General features: G+C 36.0%; 1 protein-coding gene across 1 annotated transcript; it reads right to left on the reverse strand.

Annotated features, from left to right (window-relative positions):
• Window positions 1–419: 419 nt before the first annotated feature.
• On the reverse strand, window positions 420–1,989 carry LOC100373789 (uncharacterized). Its single transcript, XM_085490868.1, has 2 exons — window positions 999–1,989; window positions 420–898 (listed from the first exon to the last, which is right to left on the reverse strand). Exons 1-2 carry the CDS (start codon window positions 1,987–1,989, stop codon window positions 420–422), a joined length of 1,470 nt encoding a protein of 489 aa, XP_085346994.1.
• Between the last annotated feature and the right edge of the window lie 23,356 nt (window positions 1,990–25,345).

Below are 25,345 nucleotides of genomic sequence, written 5' to 3' on the forward strand. Positions count from 1 at the left end.
CCACCAGAACACATATTTATTTCAAGGCGTTACTCATGGTGAATGAACATGATCATCAAACTTATTCCACCTTGCATTTAAAATTAAAATGTTCATATTTATTAGTATATATATTTATAACTAAAACACAATACAATATTTTATAAGCCTGTGTGTCATCACAAACATGTAATGTCAATGAACCAAGTTTGTCAGAAAAATATTTTAAAACGATTGTTTATATCATTCTTTATATAAATGTATTTATCAGGTTTGATCACAAAACTATCATATTTTTTGCAAATACACAGAAATTACAATATAAGAAAGGTGAAGCATTGATGGCACTTCATTAAACATGGTAAGTTATCCAGAGATCTGCAAAAACTGAAAGTTGCACATTATCCTATCAGTCCTACAAGAAAATAACTCAACTTGGTTCATTTGATTAATGGATCAAGGAGGTTACACAGTCCTGCACAGGTCATAATAATGTCATTTGCTAAAGGAACCAACGTTAAAGGAAGTGTTGTTTTGAGAATTCGAAAGCGCTTTATTCGCTCAATAGCTCTCTCAATGTGGATTCTGAGGTTGGCAACTTCTTTTGTTTTCTTGACGTCACTTCCTGACATTTGTTCATGGCCTCTTGCACCAGGAGGAATGATCAGCTCTGCCCTATGTAACAGTAAATCTCCTGCAATGTCAAACCCTCTATCAGCCATATATTGATCATATGATTCCACTTTGTCCATAAATCCATTATTCAGTGTGATATGTCGATCAGATGTCCGACCACCCCAAGCCTCTGAGAGAAACCCAATTTTACCACGTGGAGTAATGACTACTAGAACCTTGATGGTATTGTGTTTTTTATAGTCACTCCAGGTCAAGGCCTGGAGTTCAAGTTCTCTTGGTCTCTCTATAAAAAATTCTGTACAATCCAATATACCTCTAAGCCTTGGGGTCCGTTTCATGAAACACCTTGGCTCTAATGTTTTCAGGGTCTGGTAGGAAAATACTTTCTTTCAGGAGAGGGCCTATCACTTTTACCCAAGTTGTGAATATTGATGATACTAAACCTTCTGATAAATTGAATGTTCTGGCGATGTATTCATTCAATAATCCAAGTCTCAATTTCATCAAAGTGATAAGCATTTCTTCTTTTATTTCCACCTTTCGTCCAGGTCCTCTCTTCATAGGTGACTCTTGTGTTTGAGACTTTGATGTCTTTGCACCTTTCCAATACATCATTTTAACAACCTTTGGTTTAAAGTATTCAAATAATAGATTAAATATTTTAATAGTTGTTATTCCAGTGTGGAAAAGACAAGCCTTGTCATCAGTTATAATTCCATCAAATTGTAGTTTAGGCTTTGGAGGTTTTTCAGAAAGTTGTTTTATCAGTTTGTCTTTCTCATTTATTTCAATGTCTTTCATGTGGCACCTTGGACAATGTTCACCTGGACAATCACACTGCAGTGGCTCTATGTAGTTATGTATCCATTCAGGTATGTTTCTATCATCAGAAGGGCCAGCAATTGATGGGCATGTTATTGATGGTGTATCTGACAGTTCAGTATTGTCTGGATTTGATGAATGTGTGAATGTTACTTTCTGTCTCTTTCGTATTGGTTCAAGTGCATGTTTACAGAGTTTTCTTCTGGGTGCTTTTACTTTAGACAACGATCTTCCAAGAGCCAAAGTAGGATATGGGTGTTCTGTTGTTGGTTTACCATCAATGAAGTGCTCAGAGCAAACACGGTCATATTTGGTAGCCTCCCAGTTTTCTTTGGTTAATTTGTCTGTTCTGTACATTATCCTGCACCACTCTTTGTACATTTCATGATTATTCAGCTTTGATGGGAAGGGGTATAAGTAAAAAGGAGGGTCGCAAATACATGCTCCTACACCATGAAGGGACCTGTGTTGATCACATATTTCTGTTTTCCATTTGTTGATCCTATAGGTGCTGTTGTGGCACCCTACCACAGCACAAATAACTTTTGGCATTGTAGAATATGTTTATCTGAAGGAAAAAGCACATGGAATTATTTTAGTGTATACTTCTACAAGACGCAAGTTGTTATATTTATTTCAAATAAATATTGATATAGTATATGTATCAAACAGTAGCTAGGACTATTTATATTGACACTAAAAATTAGCCATATAGAATATTTTGACAATGAAATACGACCATAATACTGTGCTATATTCTATACATGTTTTTACACAAACTGTGTGAAATTTAGGCACATATGGACATAATATATTACATAATATGAAATACAACCTACATTTCTGTGGCAACAGCAAAGTCATAAATTGGGTACTCTACATATGTACTCTTAATGTGCTCATAATCAAATAAATATTATTGTCAGACTCGGAAAATTGTTATTATAATCATCGCAAACAACTGATGTATACTCACATGCAGAATAAACTCAGATTAGCCTTTAGATTCTAGTAGAATCCCGTTTAAATGCATGTATCCACGCGACTGTCAAGGCAAACACTATGCAACGCCACCAACGTCAGCGATTTTTATCCCCCTTGACCCCAGGTGACCCCGGCCTCGTTACGAAGCCGGCTAAACCGTGAACTGGCTTATAGTTCCCTTTCCAATGTGACTTTATTTCGAATTTGTTTCACCGGCGTTTGCGAATAGTCGTTGTGTAGTAAAATATTAGGGCCCTTTTCAACCTGGTCGTCTAACTTCGCACGGTCCACGGAAACTGCGTCATACAAAGTATTTTTTAAAGGTTTGAAGGAAGGTAAATTGAGACTCAACCCACCCAATGTTTATATAACTGTATGAATAAGTCATCGGCTTTACGTAATCCATTGTGTCCCTCCCTCAGTGGAATTGATAACACGATGCCATGACAGTTTTCACGCTAGGTTGAGACTTCGCGGACGATTTTTTGTCCGTTTCCCTCGAATTGTAAATGTTTTTATTTTATTTTTTTACCTGACGATTTAACATCGGCAAATTACGGTGTATGGTGTATTTCTAGGAGTTTCTGTTACACATATGAAGCGAATGATTCATTTTAAAACTTTTTTTTACAAAATGGCGATTATCTCAGTTTCATTTTTTACTCCAAATTTCAACTTTAAAACTATTTAACTTCTAGACGGTTCATTTGTTTTCGATGAAATTTTCAGGGGTCATTATTCAGGTCTATCCTAAGTAAATGGTTTCGTATGGTTTCACTGTCTTTACTGGAACAGAAACAATAGAGCTGCCAATTAGCGGATCTGTTAACTGTGGACGATTTATAAAATGTGAATTTTTCAAAGAGCACTGTGTAAAAACTTTTCAATGGAAGCACTAATAAATAAGCCATTATGTTCCTAGTAAACAGAAGTTTTAAATAAGTGTTCTTATAAGTGTTCAGGGTATGCATTCAAAAGTTAAATAGTTTTAAGTGCACTTTCACCTAAAATGCATGATTTTAACCCAAAATCAACACCACTTAATATGGTATCATAGTACATTATTGTAAACCATAAAACTCAAAAGTTTAAATAAAACTCTTTCAAATGATATATAACTTGATTGGTAAAAAGTATATTTTACTCATGTAATTACAGTAATTAGAGGCAATTAGAAATATAGTCTCCCAACCTGCATCTCTACCTTAAATACAGGAACAATGTTGCAGGTTGAAAAATAATACATCGTAGTCTTTTCTATGTTTGGTATCATATTTAACTAGACATTATGTGAAATTATAACGGAATGACGTTTTTATATAAGACGTGTCAAGCACAAGACACCCAGTTATATCGCTTCCAACTAGTCTTTTTCCAACTCTGGGAATGGACGGCTCGTTACGTTTACAATGTTCTGCTCAACTCAATAATAATAACGTCCTTAAAATCTCCTATATAAAATAAGTACAATCAACAGACTCGAATTGAATGTTGTTTTACTGACCTCTGTATTTTAAGGTGACATGTCCAGGCAAGAGAATCACTAGAGTTCCCGTTTTAATTTGAAAGAAACCAAGGTTGCACTCGTCATATACGTGTCCGTTTATAGTTCTCGTAAGGTTAGAGAAGACTCTTCAAGTAAACTGTTTTATTTTTTTATAGACTTGCGGATACAATGTAGTTATAAGACTTCGTGCACGTATTGTGGACCAAGGTCATACAATCCTTCTCCTATATCAAAATTGAAACGTAATAGCGTCTTGTAAAATTATCAAACCAGCACGATTGCAGGGAGATTTGCACACATATCCCCGAGATATACACAATGCCACGAAACAACACGCCGAGCATTGATCGCAACATATCGCGTATATATTACGTTATGACGACATGGATCCTTCTTGTCAACGCACCCGAGTCAAGTCAGATCAGATCAACAGCGCCAAGATCATAGCATCGCAGTTAAGATGACAATGTCTTGAGCGGCACATTAAGTGTCAGCTGTTATTTTCCACGTGTCCATGTAATCAGACATGAGTAGTGCTAATTAAAACCAACGTCTTTACTAATCATCCCAGTACGAGTCTTCGCACATCGCGTCTCCTTTCCACATTGAATTCAAGCTATATACAATTCCATTTTACAATATCGAGTGAACCTGTATATATATAGTACCTGCCTATCCGTATACCTGTGATATTTGAAAAATAGATACCATCGCCGTGTTTCGAACATCAGAAACTGTTATCTTCTATAATAGTAGAATGTGAACACCAATTTGTTCTATACTACTGCTAACGCTATATGAGATCATAAGCTCTCGGTGATAAGATTAAAACACGTTTTTTCTCGCTATATAGAATGGGAACAAATCTGTGGTTTATAATAGCACAGAAAGTCTACAGCATTACAAAAAGTGCGTGGGCGTACGTGACTTAAAGATATCCTGCGTTCAATGGGAGTTTGTTTTCGCCAGAAGGGTTGCTGTAATTGGCGTTCGGTTTATATAAAACGGCATCATGCTGTCTACTTCTGGTGCAAGGTAGATTTCAGCTTTGGATTTAGTGAATAATTTCGGATACGTGTCCATGGGTTTAATCTTTAGTAGCTGAGGATCATTTGTTATAATTAGTTCTTTTGTCAGCATAATGGTTGGAGGTCCAATGTTAAGCAGTGATATAAAGGATGTGTACAACATCTCGTTACAGACCAGATAAAAGGTCCAATCACGTACGTAGACGTCTCATATTGCCAATTATGAAGGCTTTTCGGGGATACATTTTTGCCATTGTAATTGGTTGACGTAGGAAATTGGCCAGTTGTATATATTCATATATGTACATCCCTATTCGAGAGGCATCCATCTCACAACGATTTCCTGCTGAACCATCGGTTATTCTATTCAGCAACGCTGTCAACCAATAGAATGGTTAGAACACATTTGCGGAGTGGTTAGATAGCGTATGTTGTGCGCGTACATTGGCCTTGTAGAACTGGATCGTATGTTTTCGATGTTAAGCCTTTTAATCCTCAACGAGTTTAGGTCACGACTGCCATCTCAGTTCGTGATAGCGACTCTGTCTCAACAAAAGGATAAGGTAATATTTGTTCTAAAAGTAGAGGTAATTTGATGGGGAATAATTCCCTCGGCGTAATAAATGGGAATATCACGAGCATTTACCACAACTACATGGAATATGATACACTACTTACAGTCAAATTCCGTTATTTATTTGTCTAGAAAAAAACACACATACAAAATACAGATATTTGTTGTGCCTCGACGCTGTGTAGTCAATGTACAAACGGCCATCGGTGATCAATTGCTCAGTTGTACGATGTTAGCTCAGTTAATTTTGCATTGATTTAAGTATGTATGAACGTATAACGACACAGACCAACGGCGATCCGCTGTTATTCGGCAGCTGATAACAATAACCGCAAGTATTGCCGGTACAGCTTGCATCCTGCCTCTATGTATAGCCATGAGACGAGTGGGGGGGGGGGGGGCTTATCTGCATATAAAATGGGCATGTATAGATTCGAGTCAAACACAAATCACCTATTCTGATTCATTAACCAAAAGCTTCGCTTTTTATAAATTGAATATTTTGTGACGTTCCACTCTATGCTGTCACCGGAGACTCACCAGGCAATGTTTAACAACGGAATGTTTCGCCAAATATGTTATATATAGCAAATGTATGGCAATCATCTGAAACCATGATGATGAGGTGTGTATGTCATGGTGTTCCAAGAAAGAATTACATAAATGTCTTGCCCATAGTGATCCTTCACCACTATACCGCCGCGCGTTTCTTTACAATACCGACTTAATTAGTGTACGGCAATAATATATTCACGGTCATCGACCCTTTTCATTGGCTACGCGTGGTCGAACAAAGTGATTGCATGCAAGCTACCGGGCGTGATATTACTAGTATTATGCAAAAAAAAACTACACATGTAAGAGCCTGTGTACTTTTCCCAGTGCATAATGTATACATCCAAACTTGGAGAACGAGACCTCGATGCTCCTGCAGCTATACATTAAACTCGAATCATCGCAATATACACTTTCCAAAACTCTTAGGAATACTTGATTACGTAAATTTGTCGGCATGTGTATTTTACAGGGTTTTGCAGCTATTAAATGATTTATTGCAGAACGGTCGTGCGGTAATTAGTATGTTAATTAATTGATTAGCATGCGTGGATGCACACAGTGTACTAATGTTCATTTCCTAATACGCCGGTGTCGTTAATATTCCGAGAGTGTCTTAATTTATATCCCATAGGATGTATGCGTCAAATACCGTCCATTTACACGTCTTCGCATTTATAGTTCATGTTCCAATTTCGCGTTAACACGCGAGTACTTCGCGTGGAACTAACATTCATCGTGTCACGTCACGCCGATGACCTCCCTGTAGTATAACTGAAAATATTTGGCCGTTTTTTTTATTTGTCAAATTTTGACTTCAAAAATGAAAAAAAGGCATTCTCTATCAACGTACTGTGGACCCCATAACCGAAATCCGAACACAGAGCAAAGTCGTAAATTATCGGTCGAACGACGAGCGATGTCGTTAATTGATCGCAATAAGCCTTAATAGCTCGGTTATTATCAGCAATTGCATTATATAAAAACAAAAACGCGTGTCTCGACACTCAGGAATACCGTAAATCAACACTACTGCGGGCTGTTGGAATCGTTTATAGCATCCATCCAGGCAATTTGAGCACCATATAACATGCATATTTATCCGTAACACCAGTGTAGTAAGGTACTTAATCTGACGCCTTGCAGTCTTATTTGTCTGATAGTGAGCTAGTATTATGCGCATAAACATATCTGTCTTTCTGGAAGGTCTTTGTAAACTGCGTTCCCTTCACCAGTGACATATTCCGCGTGTCCCCGGTTTGTGAGTAAGATTTTGGTTTCAGAAATAAAAGTTCATGTCCTTTACTGCGAAATGAATTTGCTGTATGATTGTGGTGGCATATGTACAACTTTTTCTGTGTTGTTGTGCCATGTTGGGTTACTGGTAATACATTCTAACCTTTCGATGTTTTCTACCTAGCCATAACTACACCTGAGAATCTTCGGTGAGTATTTAGCAGAAAAAGGGTTTGTGTGCATACACAGCGCACACTTCAATATCTGTTTTCTACACTGAATCCATCTGGTATTTATTTCCTTGGCTGTGGTTCAAACATGCAACTAAATAATCAGACAACTCAATAAAGTTGATTCCAATAGGACACATGAACACATCATCTATAACTTCAATCCCTATACAACATATGACAGTGTGGTTACATCGCTGACAGGTATATCTTGTAGACTAGCAGGATAGTCCTACTAAAATTTACTTAATGATATATGTTCACCGTTCCCGACTCTGTAAATCAACGAAGCTTTTGTAACGCTGGTTACAGAGTTCCGTAATCGGAGAATACAAAGCAGATCATCAACATACACAACATCACATACTATCTTCTTTCGCAGTAAGACTTGCAGTATAACATAAGATGATCACTCCCCAAGTCCCAGATATATTAGTAAGAATGTTTTATTGGATTACTTCGACTAGAATATATAACATTCTAAAGTACCACAACCATATCCCCCCCAGTGTGCCCACATTAGTGCAAATTACATGGGATATGTTTAACAGTTTCTGTTTATGAAAGGCTATAGTAAATAACTGGCAGATAATATTGCACTGAGCTTCGTCCATGTATATACTATTTAAATTGCATGCTAGACACTGCCATGCTTTACTTTAGCTTAGAATGCTTTATTTTGTGACTATATTGTAAAATATAGGATTTATCCATCAATGTCAATTCTCGTGTAAATGTGCTGTTTTACAAGAAGTTATATACAACACATCTGCTGGGCAGCTAGTGCAGTTATACTTTCGTGGTTCACACGAACCGTGTCTGAGACCAAGGTCGTCACTGCTCGAATCATAACACAGTATTTGTCAGATAACATTGACCGAAGTTCATCTGAATCTCGCGGCCTTGAATCACTGCAATCACATATGGGTAATTTCAATGCGGTGTAATTAACGTAATTACCATAATCACGAAAACGACAGCAATGACGTAGAATTTTGAACAGGAGCACTTAAATAAATAAACATAAATTATCATAACAAGCAATGGGAATCCACCATGACAATATAGTGTTTAATATCACATATGGTTTAAATGACATATGGCGTTTGAATATCAGCGTTACGTCTCGTGTCAGCGTTTTATTCAAGTGGTTTGCATGTGCATTGTGTCTACCAATTCAATTGAACCATCATATATAAATAATACTATATCCAAGATCTCACAAACCATACACGGCCGGTGTATGTATGGCGATCATCGTACGTTCTAATCACTACAGGCCAACTACACGTTTTGCCTCTATTTTCACGAATGCCATATTAGTACGCATTAGTGCTAGTATATACTTGTTCGGGAAATTGATCTTTGTGAAATGTGTTGTGGTTTGGTGTACTGATGTACTCATACTTTCATTGTTTGTCAATGCATTACGTGATTTCAGTTGGTACTACTGGGACAAGATATTAAGGTAGCAGCTGTGTTAGAAAGATCTGCGATTCATTCTCTTAAAAGTTACTAACCCTGCTACTAGAACAACATATACACCATCTGAAAGCTTAGATATAGGCAAATACATTAGCTTATGTGCCTCGCCTATATGTGTTTAAGAGAACACTTGACGACTAGTTTTGCTATTTTGTAATTTGTGACCATTTCGACTATTGAAAATACTGTTTCCAACAGTTTTGCTCAGGGCATTAGCAAATGTGTATGCTAGACGACTTCGTCTCGGTTTTTCTTATACGCCTTTGCTTTCTAGCTACGATCATATAACTACACATTTGGATGTCTGAATCGCAGAGCAATAGTTAAAGGGCGGCAGTCATCCTGCCGCGTCCTGATCGATATGGTACTCATAGCGACGAATACAACGCGTGTAAAATACATTGTTTATTTACATGAAATTCTAACACGCGTTGCGCGACGACCACTAGGCCTTAACATGCGTTATCTCTGACGCTATCTTGAGGAGGGACTGATTTGAGTCATGCATGTCTTTCTTCAGATTCCCATCACATCCGTATTACGTAAAATATACATCACAATCATCATAAGAGGCAGCACAATGTACTACCTGTCGTGTGAGGTCAAATTACTCTCGTAAAAGCTCATCTAAGTGGCAGATATCGTGTTCGTTGACAGGGAACAGAGTTATTCTATTAGTAAGTTAAACGTATGTCAGGTCCTATAGTTCTGTCGTTCTCAACAGTGTCGTTTACGTCGTTCCTGTTTTTAACGACTGAGTACTGCATGTATGCATAATTCTGCTAACTCAAATGTACATCATTATATTTCCAGAAAAAAGTACGATCTTCTCTCGACGGAAAAACGTTAATTCTCGCAATGAAACACAACGTATCACAGCACAACAGTGTTCAACACAACACAACACGGCACAACGATAATAATAATAATAATACATAATACAACGCTGAGCTCCGAGCACACATCCTACCTTCAATTTTTTTATAGTCAGTAATCCATTTCCTATTTTCTGCTGACCCTCAAAACATTCTATCACAAATTAAATTACCGATATTTAAAAAAAGATTCCACGGTAATAACCTGACCTATATACATTCAAAGCTTCTTACGTATTCTTTAATCTTCTCTGTCACGTTAATCTCGGTCTAGTGACTACGCTGTTTAAGGTATGGATTCAGGTCGTTGGCGCTCGGAGCGCTACAATTATGCTTTTTTATGTTACACACTGTTAACATTCCAGAGGTCTACCACAAAGCAGAACACATTAAAAACACAATTTACATTCATGAAGACACTATAAATGATTGTTATTATGTTTTATAATGTGCATTGTCTACTTTTTGTTCTTCAGGTGGTGATTTAAATACTTAGATTTACGTAGTTGCCCGAGTTTGTATCTATTGAACGCTATGTATGTGTTTTTTTTAAAGTTCCAGTTTGTTTTTTAAATTGTGTGGGTTTTTTATGTCAGACAATTATTTCATAAGTGTTAAACACATAGGTGGCTAACACTCGATTTGACGGATTCCCACAAAAGAAATAACGTTATCAACAATTGCAGACCTTTACTGTTGCTTCTTCTAACAAAACTGCCAATAAACATTAATACCATTTCGCCTTAACATTGCACACCCGGGAAGATATTTAACCTTATTATAAATATTCTTTGTAAACGTGTTCGACATAAAGAATACTGACGTACTGAACATTTACAGTCTGAGCTTTGCCATTCTTTTCCATAATCATATAATACAATGACCATTTTTCAAATTGATGATCAGTGTTTTATATGTCCTCCTTCCATGTGTCTGTTTTTGGTTTTCATGTATTTTTTATTCCTTTATTAGACGATAATTTCACTCCTTATATATGTCATGATTAAACGTATTACATGTATGATGAAGATACATCATCAGAATTATTTTTCATTTTATGTACCTTAATTAATATTGTTACATTTTTTAGAATATTAAATTTCACGCAATCCCAATTGTATTAAACGTTCACAACTAAAAAATATTTGGGTGAATATTACGTACAGATTTTGCATCGCACCAACTATAATAGTGATATGTGGAAAGCCGCATTTAAGTCTCTCTCTGGATATTTATAATAAGATGTACTTTAAATAGCTTGAACATTTCCGTTTAATTTGACTCTTTATTTTGTTTAACTTTATATATACTTTAAACACATATTTATATACTCAATAGAACGCCTACTCAGCCCATTCTGTAGCACGAAAACTCGTTCTACTCCCACTTTAAGATAAAACATTGATTTACTTTATCCATCAGTAGTGTGCGTAATGCCTTATCTAAGTAATTGGACTTTTAAAAAAGCCGAGTAACCTTTGACTGCTGTAAGGACTCAGACAGTCCCAGTCCATCGTCATCTCTACGTCGCAGTAATTGCTTCTTGAGGGCGTTCCTGCCATCTACTTCTACTCAGTAACCCCTATCGTAGTTTGCAAACCATTTGTGCGTGTTGTCAATCATCGACAGCTTGTGTATATTAACGAAACGGATTTCCCACCAAACCCGACACAGGTCGAAATTGAGGTGTCGGCGTTATTAACAATTACATTACAGTTATAAAATTGAAAAAACACACACACTCTAGTTGTGATGTGAGAGGCTTTCGTAAAAGTGGGTAGTTTGATTCAATGTGTTCCAGTAATAATGTAAATTATTAAATTTTAGGTATAGAACGTTATTGGACGAGTTATGACGTTGCGTTCGGTGCACATACTTATCGATTGATGGATCAACCAAACCTGTTATTCCGTAACGAGCAAAATCAAGTCCTACGAAACAGTATAATAAGGTAGTAAATAATGTTATTATAACGCGAAGTTCAGTGTGTTAATTAGAATCTTCACTTTGTCCATGATATATAGCAAATGTCGCATTGAAATTGTACATACTGTGTAATGTCACTAAGAAACCATAATTTCTACAAAATAATAATAGTGTGTTGTAATACGATTTGTGTAAGCATTTAGTGGCAATGTACTTTTTGATCAAATTTATCATTGATCATTACTATATCGTATACACTGCTGAGATCACTAATCCTTGAAGAAAATATTACATTGCATATCCAGCATAAAACCAACTTAAAGTCAATCTTAAACAAGATAGCGTTTCCATAGTTATTTGTGTGTATTTGCAAAATATGCCAAATAATAGTCTGGTTCAGCTTTACGAGCTCCACCTCTTATTAAATTCTTATTACGGTTATACGATATGACCATTGCAGAAGCAACGTCAGGAGTCTGCATGTGCGCATAGTACGTTTACTTTGCAAATCAATATTCGCATTTCATAATGTGATCACTTTAATGTTTTATCTTTGGATTCGAACCTATATAATGTACATGTACAAAAGAAATATATCGATATACATACCGATGTTAGATACACCAATCCGTGTATGATTAGTGATTTGATGTATGTAGCAAAAATAGATGAACACATACATATACATAAACTTATACATACATAAACTGATATTGAATAGTGAGTCTTATCTCAGCAAAAAGAGCTTCAATTGCCGATTATTGATTATTATATTATATACGTTCTACATGAAGTACTCGGGGTATATAATGTACACATTTTTGATTATCTTTACTATATAGGCATATGCATGTATATAATATACAATTATAATTTATGCTATTGTGTAGGCATATGTTATCTCTCATTTACCGATGACTTAAAATCTGATTTAATACATGTTATAACATATATAAGTAGAAACAATTTGTGGTTTGACCATGTGCAACTAATATGTGTACCATTAATTGCAGTCTAATTTGTATCATGTTCCTAGTATACGCTGCTGGAACTGCCATCATGCGTTGAACATACCTCATTTTCGTCGGCTGCACCAAAGAGAAAATTACTCGCCCGGTGAGGGAGCATAGGATTCGCCTTACGGCTATGTATTCTATCGACGCTTGATTTCCATTCAGTCAAGCTTCAAATTAAAATATTCGTAAATCATATGGTTTTAAAAATAGATCCGTAGATTGCATTCTGTCATTTAACCTGTACTTGAAATCAGAGGAGCTTCCAAAACCGTTGAAATATCAAGCTTGGGAGTAATTTATTCCAAAAACGGATTCAAAGCATCATACGCTTTCAGCTAACTTACCATATTTCACATAATATAGATTGGTAGTATTCATGAGAAAGGAAATAGGTGATTTTGTTTACGAATCAAAGTTAGTGGGATAAATGTACCGTAGAATAATTCTCACTTTTGCTGCAGGCACGATTATAGAGGTAGGTGAAGAATTGAAATTATATGGAATGCGTCTAGAGTAGATTGATAGGAGATTGAACACATTGTAAAGGAAGGTCTCACTATGTAGTCGTATCTTGGTTGCATCTAAATAACATTGCATATAAATATGACTAGTATGTTGAGTGTTGCATGTTGTATGCACCTCGATATTCAAATTAAGGTCAGACACCACAGGTTTGATACGACTTTGTATTATAATTGTCGCATACGACTTGTTTACCACTTCCGTGTGACTGAGAATGTTCTAGAACCGTACTGTGTCTGGGTGGAATTTTTAGAAGCTGGTTGAATAGGTAATATGACACTGTAGAAGGCAATAGAAGGTAATGGAACATTCTAGAAATTTGTAGTAAATTCCAGACTCATTATGTATGCTGATGTAATGGTCTATTTATAGACAGTGTGGGTATATATAGGAGAGTTGTTCAGCACTGAGATCAGATCGGAGATTTCGTTGAATTGTATTGGAGTTTAAGTATCTAGTTATTGGAGTAGTGGAGTTTTACCGCGTTATTGTACTTGATGTTTGCAGAGTATAATAATACCAGTACCAGTTGAAACCTCATCTGTTGGCTCCGTGTTCGTATGTTATCATCGCCGCCAGGGAAGTCTTTTTGTTACTGTTGCCATTTTGATATTTGAACCATCACACCTGTACTATACCAATTACGATAATATTACGTTGCGTGTAACAATAATCACTTACATATTAAACACACATTCGTATGACCGTGCACTTTGAACGTTCAGGGTAAATATACAAAAAATATAATTTAAAAAAAAAATATTTTCATGAGAACAATATTTATTAGGATATTTGGTGTGCTAAAATGGAATCTACCCTTGGGTTGAATTTCAAATGATGTGTTTTGAAGTTAAACTTCACTCGTTATTACGCTGCCAATTTGAATTTCGTGACGTTCTCATCATTTTCCAGCTGTTTAACTGATATCTTAAGAATCACAGATTTCAATGAAACTTGTTACACAACTGCTCTGAAGCAAGGCACACATATAATTAGATTTCAGGTTAAAATCTGTGCATACTAATTACCTAATTTCCATAAATTTGCGAGGTGTTTCACAGATAACACTACCATGACTCAGCAAATAAATGTTTAGTGCTCTGAAGCATGTTTGTTACATACATATTCATTTAGAGTTGAAGTACGTGCATAATAATGATCTAGTTGTTATGAATATTTAGCAGTTTTAGATGTTCCAAAATTATCTCAAACCCCACTTATCAGAGTTTAATCAAACTTTATGGATAAGTGTTGGTCATACACAAGTATGTTTTGTTTAGGGATGAATCCTGTGCATATCACTTACCATATATGTACAATAATTTCTTTAGCTTTTTTAAATAACATTTCTATTAATTATCATCAACTACAATAATGTGGATTGCACTGCTTCAGCATTTTGCAGGGTCTGACAGGCTAACTGTTTGTAGGCAATAAATTGATTATTGGTCACGGCTTCGATTGTTCCATGGGCGTTTGTTATACTAACCATAAACCTCTTCTTCCAACTACATTACACAAATATCAGATAAAACGTGAATGTTTTTAATTTACTGAACTAATTCTCATGCTGCAGTTTTATCAAGGAATGTGTGAAGAGTACATATTGAAATCACAACAATATTATGAATGGCAACAATAATACATATATTCCTTAATAACCGGTAATTTAAATGAGAATAAATGTTCTATGAAGTATCGAACGCACAAGTCGCTCACAAACTACGATTTCGCTGTTAGTTTTATGTAGCCTTACAATATCGGAATTATAACACTGACTTAGTTATTCACATTTGTTCATTGTCAAAGGCATGGCGCTAATGAACATTACTACATTCCTAGACACTTTTAGAGTCCTTTTGCTATACCCTCTATACATGTGTATTGGGCATGAACAAATGCTGATGACACTGGTAATCGACGGGGTCAGGTGTCACACCTCGTCAATTATGTTGAGGTATTATGTATATCACATGGTATTACCGCAGTTCACATTAATGCATCATGATACTTGGGATAAATGTAATTATTGTGCAGCTGGTCATAGTTTATTAGATAGATAAATACATATGGTAATAAACATTTATACTTATAATTTATACTAATTTATACTTATATTTTTGAATATGTCATCGCTAACGGTGCTTTTAAAAATACAATTATCGACTGAAGCAAATGGCACTAGCATATTACCACAAGAAACTCTTATCGATGTTTCTCATCAATAACCTACTTAGTTAGGTTCGCATGTTGCTAAATATTTGCAGTATACAATGGCTCTTCTGCAGAAATCAATATTTAAGGAGACGCAATTCGTTTGAACTGAAGTGTTAGTTTACAAATGTGCGAATTGAAAGAAGTACTGGTGTTTACAATAAAATGAATGAGTAGTTCCTTGCCAGGGGCCGGCGCGTCAAACGTAAAGACAATGGCGTATGGCTGTAACCTGATTACATGACTAAGTATATGCGTACACGTGTTTCATTTGCATAAATGTCAGTTAAACCCGATGCGTATCATTGGTGCAAAATACACATGGTTTAGCAACTTGCATGCATTAATGTAAATGTGGACAATCTGAGATTATTGAAACGTAATCTGGATCATAATATACTTTATATGCAACGTTACAATCCTAGCTGTTAAACACTGCTCAACCTCGTAGGCTCAAAGACCACGAATAGAAAATACAAAGATTAAACTCATGATAATTCAGTGCAGAATACACCCAGTTATTTTACGTCCCTTTCTTGTGTCGTAAAGTAATGTTGCAGATTAGATCAATAACCAATAATATTAATTTAAAGATCAATATTTCTTTAATTAATGTTTACAGATTACTAAATGCAGTAAATAGAAATTCAACACTGTGATATTCTGACCTTCGTGGTGTTTTAAACATATAGGGCGAAGTTAATATTTCCTAAATACAGACACTGACAGATTTACCGAGCTGGTTTGGGTAAGTCTATTAAAAAAGCTCTGCCGTGAGTCGTGCTTAACAGGCTCATTGAAATAGATTTTGCGATTCGGTATTGTTTTGTACTGTAATTCAATTGATCAAAAATGTCAGACTGGCCTACTTCCTTGAGTGCTTTTGAATGTTGAATTACTGAAATAACATATGTTTCTCCATTGGTTTGTATCAATCAATATTCATGAAGTATGTGTCTTCTTATAGTCGTGAACACGACAATGTTTTTGTATCAGTGGGTACTTGAAATACGACAATCTTATAGGCGGCCGGAAATCTGAATATGGCCTTCTTCATCTGTTATTGATGTAGGAGATGTAATGTTATCAACACAAATCGTTCTCTTGCCTTTGGGGATACGGGTTCACATTCAACATGACGTAATTGTAGATCATGATATATTAGTATGTGTAAGCAGTGCGCACTTTTCTCAAATTTTACTTTTGTTTCTTCTCATTGGAACATTGTGAATCATACGTGAGTCAGAGCTAAATATTGACCTCGATGTGTCTCTTAACTTGAGATAATTCAATTATTTATTATAAATCACCTTAGATCGTGAGCTACTGTATTTCTCCAGACAAGTGGGGTTTTTTCAAGAAGTTTTCAGAAAACAGAATTCAACAATGATGACGGACTGCGTAAGTTTGTTATTTTCGTTTGGAGTTATCTATTGGATTGGCGGCCATGCCCAGTATTTGAACATGAATAGGCCTGGGTATTTTAAGTGTCGATCTCACTTACAATCCACAAATTTCCAAAGCTTGATGTGATGATAAATATTCATCGCAAAGCAGTGTTTTGAGCGAGAAATCTGTTCAGATCATCAACACGTCTTTTTAGAAAAAATAGAAAAATATTTCTAATCTTTTTTTGTTTTCTATTAGAAATGATTATATGTGTAGATGGAATAAAACTAAACCTATACGTCAGCCGTCCAGCGAACCAGTTACTTATTGTGATCTGTCAGACGTAGCATTTAAAACAAATAATTGGTTTTCAGGGCGAATTAATTGCCACTATTTTCATTTCAACTAAAATATCGCCCGCCCAGTCGCAACCGTCGCCAGTTTTTATCTGTTCGTGTTTGTTTTATTGGTCTGTAGCCTCACTAAGAAACCACTAGCGGCACTCGGGTGATAATTTCAAGAAGAATCCAAGAATGAATTATAAAGTCGATTGATTTAAGTGCCTATGGTGCGCACCATCAGCGGGGCCCGTCACACTAACAGCTTGTTAAGATTTATGTTTCAGCGAGGCTGTCACAAAATCGTCTATATTAGCCTTACACTATGAGCAGCCCATCTAATAAACGGTAGTGGTATCAGAGGAATCGCTCGCATTTTGATTAACCTCAAATCTTAAAAGGGTGCGCTCTTCTCAACGCAGCAGACTTATCTTTAATATCCCTCAATACCCGGGGTACGAATAAACAGCATAATTGACCTGATTTCAAAGTCAGTCTGCCAATTGAATACAAATGTAACGTTCCTTTGAACATCTGCATCGCCATTAGCACGCCTTCCCATGGGAACCTGTAGGGCTCACGGTTACACAATCCCGAACTCGAAACATACATTCAGTTCTTTGAATATGATATATAATTCTACTCAATGCGAGGGAACATTCAAAGAAAGAAAAAGTCGATATCGTATGTCGGTCGTAAAATAAAGAAACCCCCGGTGAATCGTCTTAACAGAAATTGTAGATAAATGGCTATGGAATTGCATGTATATATCTGCACATATATTGTCCGTATTGATTGCAACGAGAGATGAGATCGTATATTTCCAACTGTAACTTCTCATTAATTTATACACCCAGCGAGTCGCCACAATCGCCGCATAAATCAGCCTTGTATATTGCAATTGCAAACGCATAGACAGCAATAAACATCTTCTTTTCTGATAGTGCGATTAACTATTTATATGCCAAAATACTGGGAGAATAATCCCATAAAATGTGTAGCGATTCTATTCAATTCATTTCTGATGTGTCGGAAATAAAAGCACTACATGACAGCGGAATTTATGTTGTGCTCGGAGTACATGTCGGATTGAATATTATAGATCCGGAAATATTTGGAGTTGTGTTTTGTTAAAAATCTCTCGAGGTATATAATACAGTAAACCTCAATGACACGCATCGCTTTCCTAATGACCAATTAAAACAGCTAATCTATACATACAGCAAAATAATTAAAGAAGCGATTTGAAATGTCATGGAGGCAGCGAAACTTGGGTACAAGGTTTTAGTACTCGTATTTCAATTTAGTTTTAATGTAGGCATATATATATATATTAGTTCGATAAATAATACATTGCTATGGAGGAGTGGTTTACACAGAACTAATTAGTATCTAGGTATAATCCGATTAGTTTGACGCCGTTGTTTTTATGTGTTATTATACTGTCTGTAGCGCGGAGTGATTTTACGATACCAACCTGCATTTCTGCAGCATAGTTTACAGAACTATGTTATGACATTTCCCCAAAATAAAAGACCTATCACTGGTGGTTATTGGATCGGACTCCTGGTCGGCACACCGACTACCGTATACTAGGGTTTGAACACGAAAATAGAATGAAATACAGATTACGTTGACGCCGCCATGGTGGTCATGACGGTCATATAGCCATCTCACGTATGGTATGTGTTGCATAAATCACTGTATCCAACGTCGCCACTTGCACTTACCATTTACACATTTCAGTGCATTCTCATGTGATGCAGCCCGTTGGATAGTTTCGACATCCCACTCGTATATCTAATTGGTTATCTATCATTATCTGATTGTGACGTAATTTTCAAAGATGTCTGATAAATGTCAATGTTTCCGCTATATGCCTGTAATTTTTGATATTCGCCAACGCGTATTTTGGTGTTAAAATCGCACATACGAACCATCATAAGAACTGAGACTTTTTCTGAGTTTACGATTGATACGTATTTATGGCAGATAACGAACTACCAAACGGATACATGGGATAAATATGATCTCTAATTCGTGACTATTTGATATCGGATCTATTAAACTCCTGCAGTAATTTCGAAAAATCATTTGTGCATATAGTATCTACTACACTCGATCAAAATATACGATATCACACAGTGATTCATTGGAGATTCTCTATTTATCCAGTTGACAAGTTCGGATGGGTGTTTAGCACAACGTACAACAGTCATTTGTTTTTCTTACAAGCGCTATTGTAATATCTTAAAAAGCTTCCGTTCACGCAAAACCCTGTTTTGGCACTTTAAACTTGCAATGCATTTTCACTTGGTGTTCAACATCTTTTAAAATGTGCAAAGAAAAATTACAAAGCCTCATGAACATAAACAACAGTTCTATTTAAATAAATAAATTCATTTTGTGATACATCTCTCTGGGGTAATTCATCTGAGACACGTGTTCGTCACCAGAACATATCGACGATAAGCATAGACAAATACAACGTGTCGATACTGTATTCTGAGAACGTATCTCGGCACGGAGTAGCGACGTGTGGGCGGCCAGGTAATCTTTACTAAGGAGTCGATAAATTGATAGAAGCTTATGCCTTCTTCACAACAAATTCGGCATAATTTGATGATTTCTTAACGCTACTGGGATATTCGTCATAATGGATTTTTCACCCACGACTACCCGCTAACACGTTGGAAATTCCGGATTCAATCTCGTCCAATTAATGTGGATCTACCTATACCACAGTGTGCACATGTAATCGTGTTACCGCCGTAATTTAAACAAAATTAAGTCGCAGACGACAGCGACCTGATTGTTAACCATTGTCAGGTCATCGCCCTTATATACAACACACCCGTCGGCGGCGTACACGCAAGTTGTAAACGTACGGTTTATCGCTCGGAGTGATTAATGTGCCTTCTTTCGATTACTTGTTTAAATTAACGGGTTGCTTGCTTTAGAATGATTTGAATTCACAGATATCAAGCAACATGTATGCAGATGAGCTCATTCGTATTCGCAGCTCGCGCTTCTGTATCGAGTTGTCACGTTACTGCCAGGTAATCTTGTTTGAGGTTAAGCGAAGCAAACAAATTTTCAGGAGTCAGGAGTGATAACAATTTCAAAGAACGTTGAGAGGTGGAACAAATCTGTTATTTATTTTTAAAATGAATTTAAATTATAAATGCAGATGTTATAACCCATATATTTCTTGCATTAGGGTCAACAAACAACTGACAAACATTCCATAATACGCGGTTCCAATCAGTGAAATTTATGGAGCCTCGAAATGAGTGAGCGTGCATGTGGCACATATATCAGATTATATATATATATATCGGTATCGGTGTTCCGGGTTCAGTCTTGGACGTGATCGAGAACGTTAACTATATATATTGTTACTTCGGACTGTTTGCACTATGTAGTAGTTTTCAATGCGAATGCTTCTGTCAAAATGGCGTTGATCGATTCGGAAGACGGTATCGGAAAACTTTACAGTAAAATTGATACAATGCATTCTTGTGTAGTCACATCTCGGTTAACATACTGTTTTTGTTACCCGCGACTGCACAATGCCTTCTTCAGGCCACTAACACTGTATATTAAACTCGTGACGAGTAAACATTCGTATATTGATGCCTCCCGGGGAAATATGCGTGTCAGAACTACCATTCGTAACCACAATCTCATTATATCTACCAAATGACAGGAGATAAAACAATGTCGCTTTAAATAATTCCGGAAATGTACAATGGAAAGTAAGCATGCATATGGCACGTGCGTAAAATTGAAATCATTTATTTTAATATTATTATCTATTATCCTATTATCCAGGTTCAAAACTGATTCTGTTATTAATCATGTTTGTCCTTTTCGATTGTATATGAAGATATTTGTAATTACCAGACCATTGCCCATAGACATATCATTCGCCGATAACAAGAATTACGTACAGCGACACGTGCCTGGCATCACGATTTATGTGAAACAAATGTGTAAAGTAAATAGCAGACTATGGCGTATTGTTGTTAGTATTAAATTTAAAATGTTCTAATTTGTACGGCGTATTCATCCAGCTCCCATTAAGTGAATTTTCGTTCACGTCGTTCTCGAACTCAATAATAATGCTCAAAGCAGATTTAAATTAAGTGAAATATTAAACTACAGACAGTGCGGACGACGGAGAACTTGCCATATATATATATAATAAACGACAATAATCGTTTGGATAGTCTCAGTATCGTATCTTTTATCTCACAATTTAATTATTAATGCTGAAGTTGAGTGATGTGTCCGCAGACGCTGGGTCGTCTTGGGGGGCAAACCGCCGATATATTGTTAAGATTGACAGCATATTATTTACGCATCTTCATGCTAATTCGATTTCATCTCGATGACGTAATCGTTGCCATGGGGTCTCATTTTGCAATGTAGAAGATGAAACTGTCAAATACAGACAAATTTCACATCACCTGTATACCCTAGCTAGCATATACAATTGGAATTCATTTTGTTTGTTTTTATATGACCTGGTTGTTGAAAAGAGATATACTACTGTTAATTTTGAAGCCAGCACGTGTCAGTTTAATGCTTTTGTGGATTCTACGGGAACCTTATGACCTCAGTTTATCAGTATTATGTCAAGTCAGCGAGGAATTCAGCGAGTTGCCATGCCAACATATTATAGTACCCCATCTTACAATTTATGTCAAAAACAGACTTACGACTCTCGCCTTATATGCACCCTTTACTCAAATTGAAACTATTTAGGGCACGTCTGTATGCGATGACGTAACACATACGAACACAAGGTATATTGGTAACATTTAACATCCTGATAGCAATTCCCTTATCTCTGTATGTCGCAAATATTGCGTAGTATTTTTTTTTTAAAAAAAACCTCATCAATTTAACTGAGATATCGCAGGATGCCATCGCAAAACATGTCTGACGAATGACTGATGACTCTCATTGTTTTACGACATCTGTTGCCTTGTGGCATATATAGTATAATTACGTGTGGTTGGAATGACGCATTGGCAACGAGTCCACAACACGCGGAATGAGTCGTCGATGCTAGTATAATTGGCGTTATATTACGTACACATTCACAATATTGTATTGGCAACAAATATTTCTACTAGTCCGAGTACTGTAAAATAGTTTATTTTAGCAAGAAATAATTTCGCTGATAAGACTTTTGGGTGTTTTGTAAAGAATTTAAAAAAAAATAAAAAAAGCGTATTCACTGGATTTTATTTTTACTAAATAAGCCCTTCAGCGAAAATGGCGATAAATAAAATCAAAGTGAAAATTAAGTATTTTACAGTAATCTTATTTTTAATAAGCTGTTATTCAGAATATTATGCCAATCGCAATCACGTGATACTGCCTAATTTGTTTGATCATATACATAGTGTTAATTTCCAAATAATTAGTTTTTCACCGAAACATCAGAATGAGGCGCGGATGTCTACACCATGCACCAGCACACAACGAAAGATCTTTTCTCCTTCATGATACTATGTTTTGCGTCAGATACCATTCCAGGCATCACAAGAGGTAACCGTTACTAATGCGTTACTCATTTGTGCGAAATACAACATTTAATTAAACTTGTCGGACTTCATTCACCCAATCTATTATTTCTTTCCTTTCCCCTCCCATTCATTCTCTTCTCCCTTCCTCTACTGATTTGTTTCCTTATTAACTCCATATCTCAGATAATGATGCGAAACGTACGGTATCAAACATACCACGAAAGCATCGTTAACGTACACGTACAAATATTTGTTCACATATGGAACACGAACTTATTTTTTAGTCTTAAACTAATTTTCCTTGCAAATAAAGACAGTAATCTACGGTTTCTTTAGTTGAGTGTTGTAATACAGGATGTGATAGAACTGCAATTCTTGTTTCTAACATGCGTATAATGTGAATTCTATACTTTCCAATATTAGTCATTCTTCGATCGTACGCACGAATTACGCGGAAGCAGAGAACGGAAACCAAAATAAATCAGATTTTCTTATGTTTGTACTTTTGATTTTCTTTTGCATTTAACACGGAAATGTAATTATATGTATGACCTCGCATACTTCAGAACTGGGACGTATGCTGCGATGAATATTAGACAAATCCAAAACATATTTAGAGTTGTGTGGCATATGACGAGTTATATTTTAGTCTGTCAGTTACTCGATGTGAAAACGTCACTGGGTGTTGGGCTTATGTGTATATTTTGCAACGTTGTCTAGTATCAAGCGAATGAAACGTTTGTATTTTCATTTAGTAGTCAAACCATATCGCTGAAATATTTAGTAGTTTCACGATGTTATGTTTTCAATTTTTATTGTTGTTTATTGTCGTCGCAGCACGAACGTTAACATATTCTGAAACATACCCAGTTATATCCTCATATATGCTGGCGTATAACGAATCACAGACGACGTTAGTAATGTGATCGAATGTGAATTGCCATGTGTCGTAATCATTCGGGTTGTCCATCCTCAAATCCCAAATGTACTTCACTACAGCAAATGACAACTAGTAAACCACTATTTGAGCATAATAAATGTGGCGCCTTTAAATTAACCACGCATCTTTCAATTTGCATTTTGTGAATATTATATCAGTTGTTCCACTATGACACTACCCCGGATGAATGCGGCGTTTAAATTCGCTATAAACGCAAAGATACGACGTCAGCTGTTGGCTGTAGACTTGAGTAGTTGAATCATGATGAAAATGCCGTCAAAATGAACATCATCAATCATCTAAATAGGCTATGACCCCTAAAAAAATCACCAATCCCTGTACTTTCTGGAAGAAGGAACAAACTCACAATAAATAGGAATTTCTTGATTAAATTATAAAAATATGCAAAAACGGTTCCAAAATATTTCAACAAACTACTGATTCCGATGTAATTGCCAGGATCCGTGAAATGTGTGGTCATGTCTAGGGTATATTCCTCGGACGTATTTTTCTAATTAGCTGATGAGTAATTTACTTTTCCGAGTCGCTTATGACATACCATAGTATGTGTAACGATTCCATACCTCTGATATGGTAATGAGATATTACTAGCATCGTAGCTAGGCATTAATAGAGTTGTATATAGCAGGTGAAACGCTGCATAGATTCCATGTTATGGAATCAGATATTTCTAGCATCACAACTAGGCATTACTGTAGTGGCGTATAGCTAATGAAATACAAAAAAATATAACTGCACATATTACAGAATATGGATGAGATGTTAGCAGCATCGTAATTAGGCATTAGCGAAGTTGTGTATAGATTATATGCCATAGAATCAGATATTAGCTAGGCATTAGTGGATTGGCGTTATAGCGAGGGAAATGCTGCATATAATTTAGGATATAGAAAGTTTTTAGTAACATTGTAGCTAGGCATTACTGGAGTGGTATATAGCGAGTGACACGCTGCATAGATTTCATGTTATAGAATCAGACATTACAAGAGAACTGGTGATGGTTATAGAACCATAACTGCCTCAGCTCAAAGACTGTTATGTAATACAAGGGAATGTAAAGGGAAATGTATTGTAGTGTTACCTCTGTGTAATTTACAATATATCTGCATTAACCTTCACTATTAAGGACAATATGGGAGTAGAAGCAAGGCTACGCAAATTTGCGAAATAGTAGTTAGTTAGAATTACCAGACATTGTGGGATATAAAGAAGTGGCATATTAACCCAACAAACATACTCGCACATATCCATACATATCTTATTGTATGGGGGAAAGCTGTCATGTACACAATCATAATAACTGGAAATGGATTCACAACAGAAAACAAGTGTTATTGCTGTCAATAATTATGAACAATAACAACTGAAATTTAGAAAGACTATGAACAAAAAATAATAAAAGTCTGTGATTTCCTGCACAGTTTCCAGGAAATTATTAACCGAACCACAACATTTATAAAAAGCACAGTGCTGAGATTCACTTCGAGTATATCAGAAATATAATCTTACAATTGCATACGAGTCGTCA

This window comes from Saccoglossus kowalevskii, chromosome 16 (genome assembly GCF_978046115.1).
Source record: "Saccoglossus kowalevskii chromosome 16, keSacKowa6.1, whole genome shotgun sequence".
Taxonomy (NCBI): Eukaryota; Metazoa; Hemichordata; class Enteropneusta; family Harrimaniidae; genus Saccoglossus; species Saccoglossus kowalevskii.

Coding starts and splice junctions, on each gene's coding strand:
- LOC100373789 (XM_085490868.1), bottom strand. CDS start 1,989: ATGCCAAAAGTTATTTGTGCTGTGGTAGGGTGCCACAACAGCACCTAT. Junction 899..998: donor AGGCCCTCTCCTGAAAGAAA/GTATTTTCCTAC, acceptor AATTTTTTATAG/AGAGACCAAGAGAACTTGAA.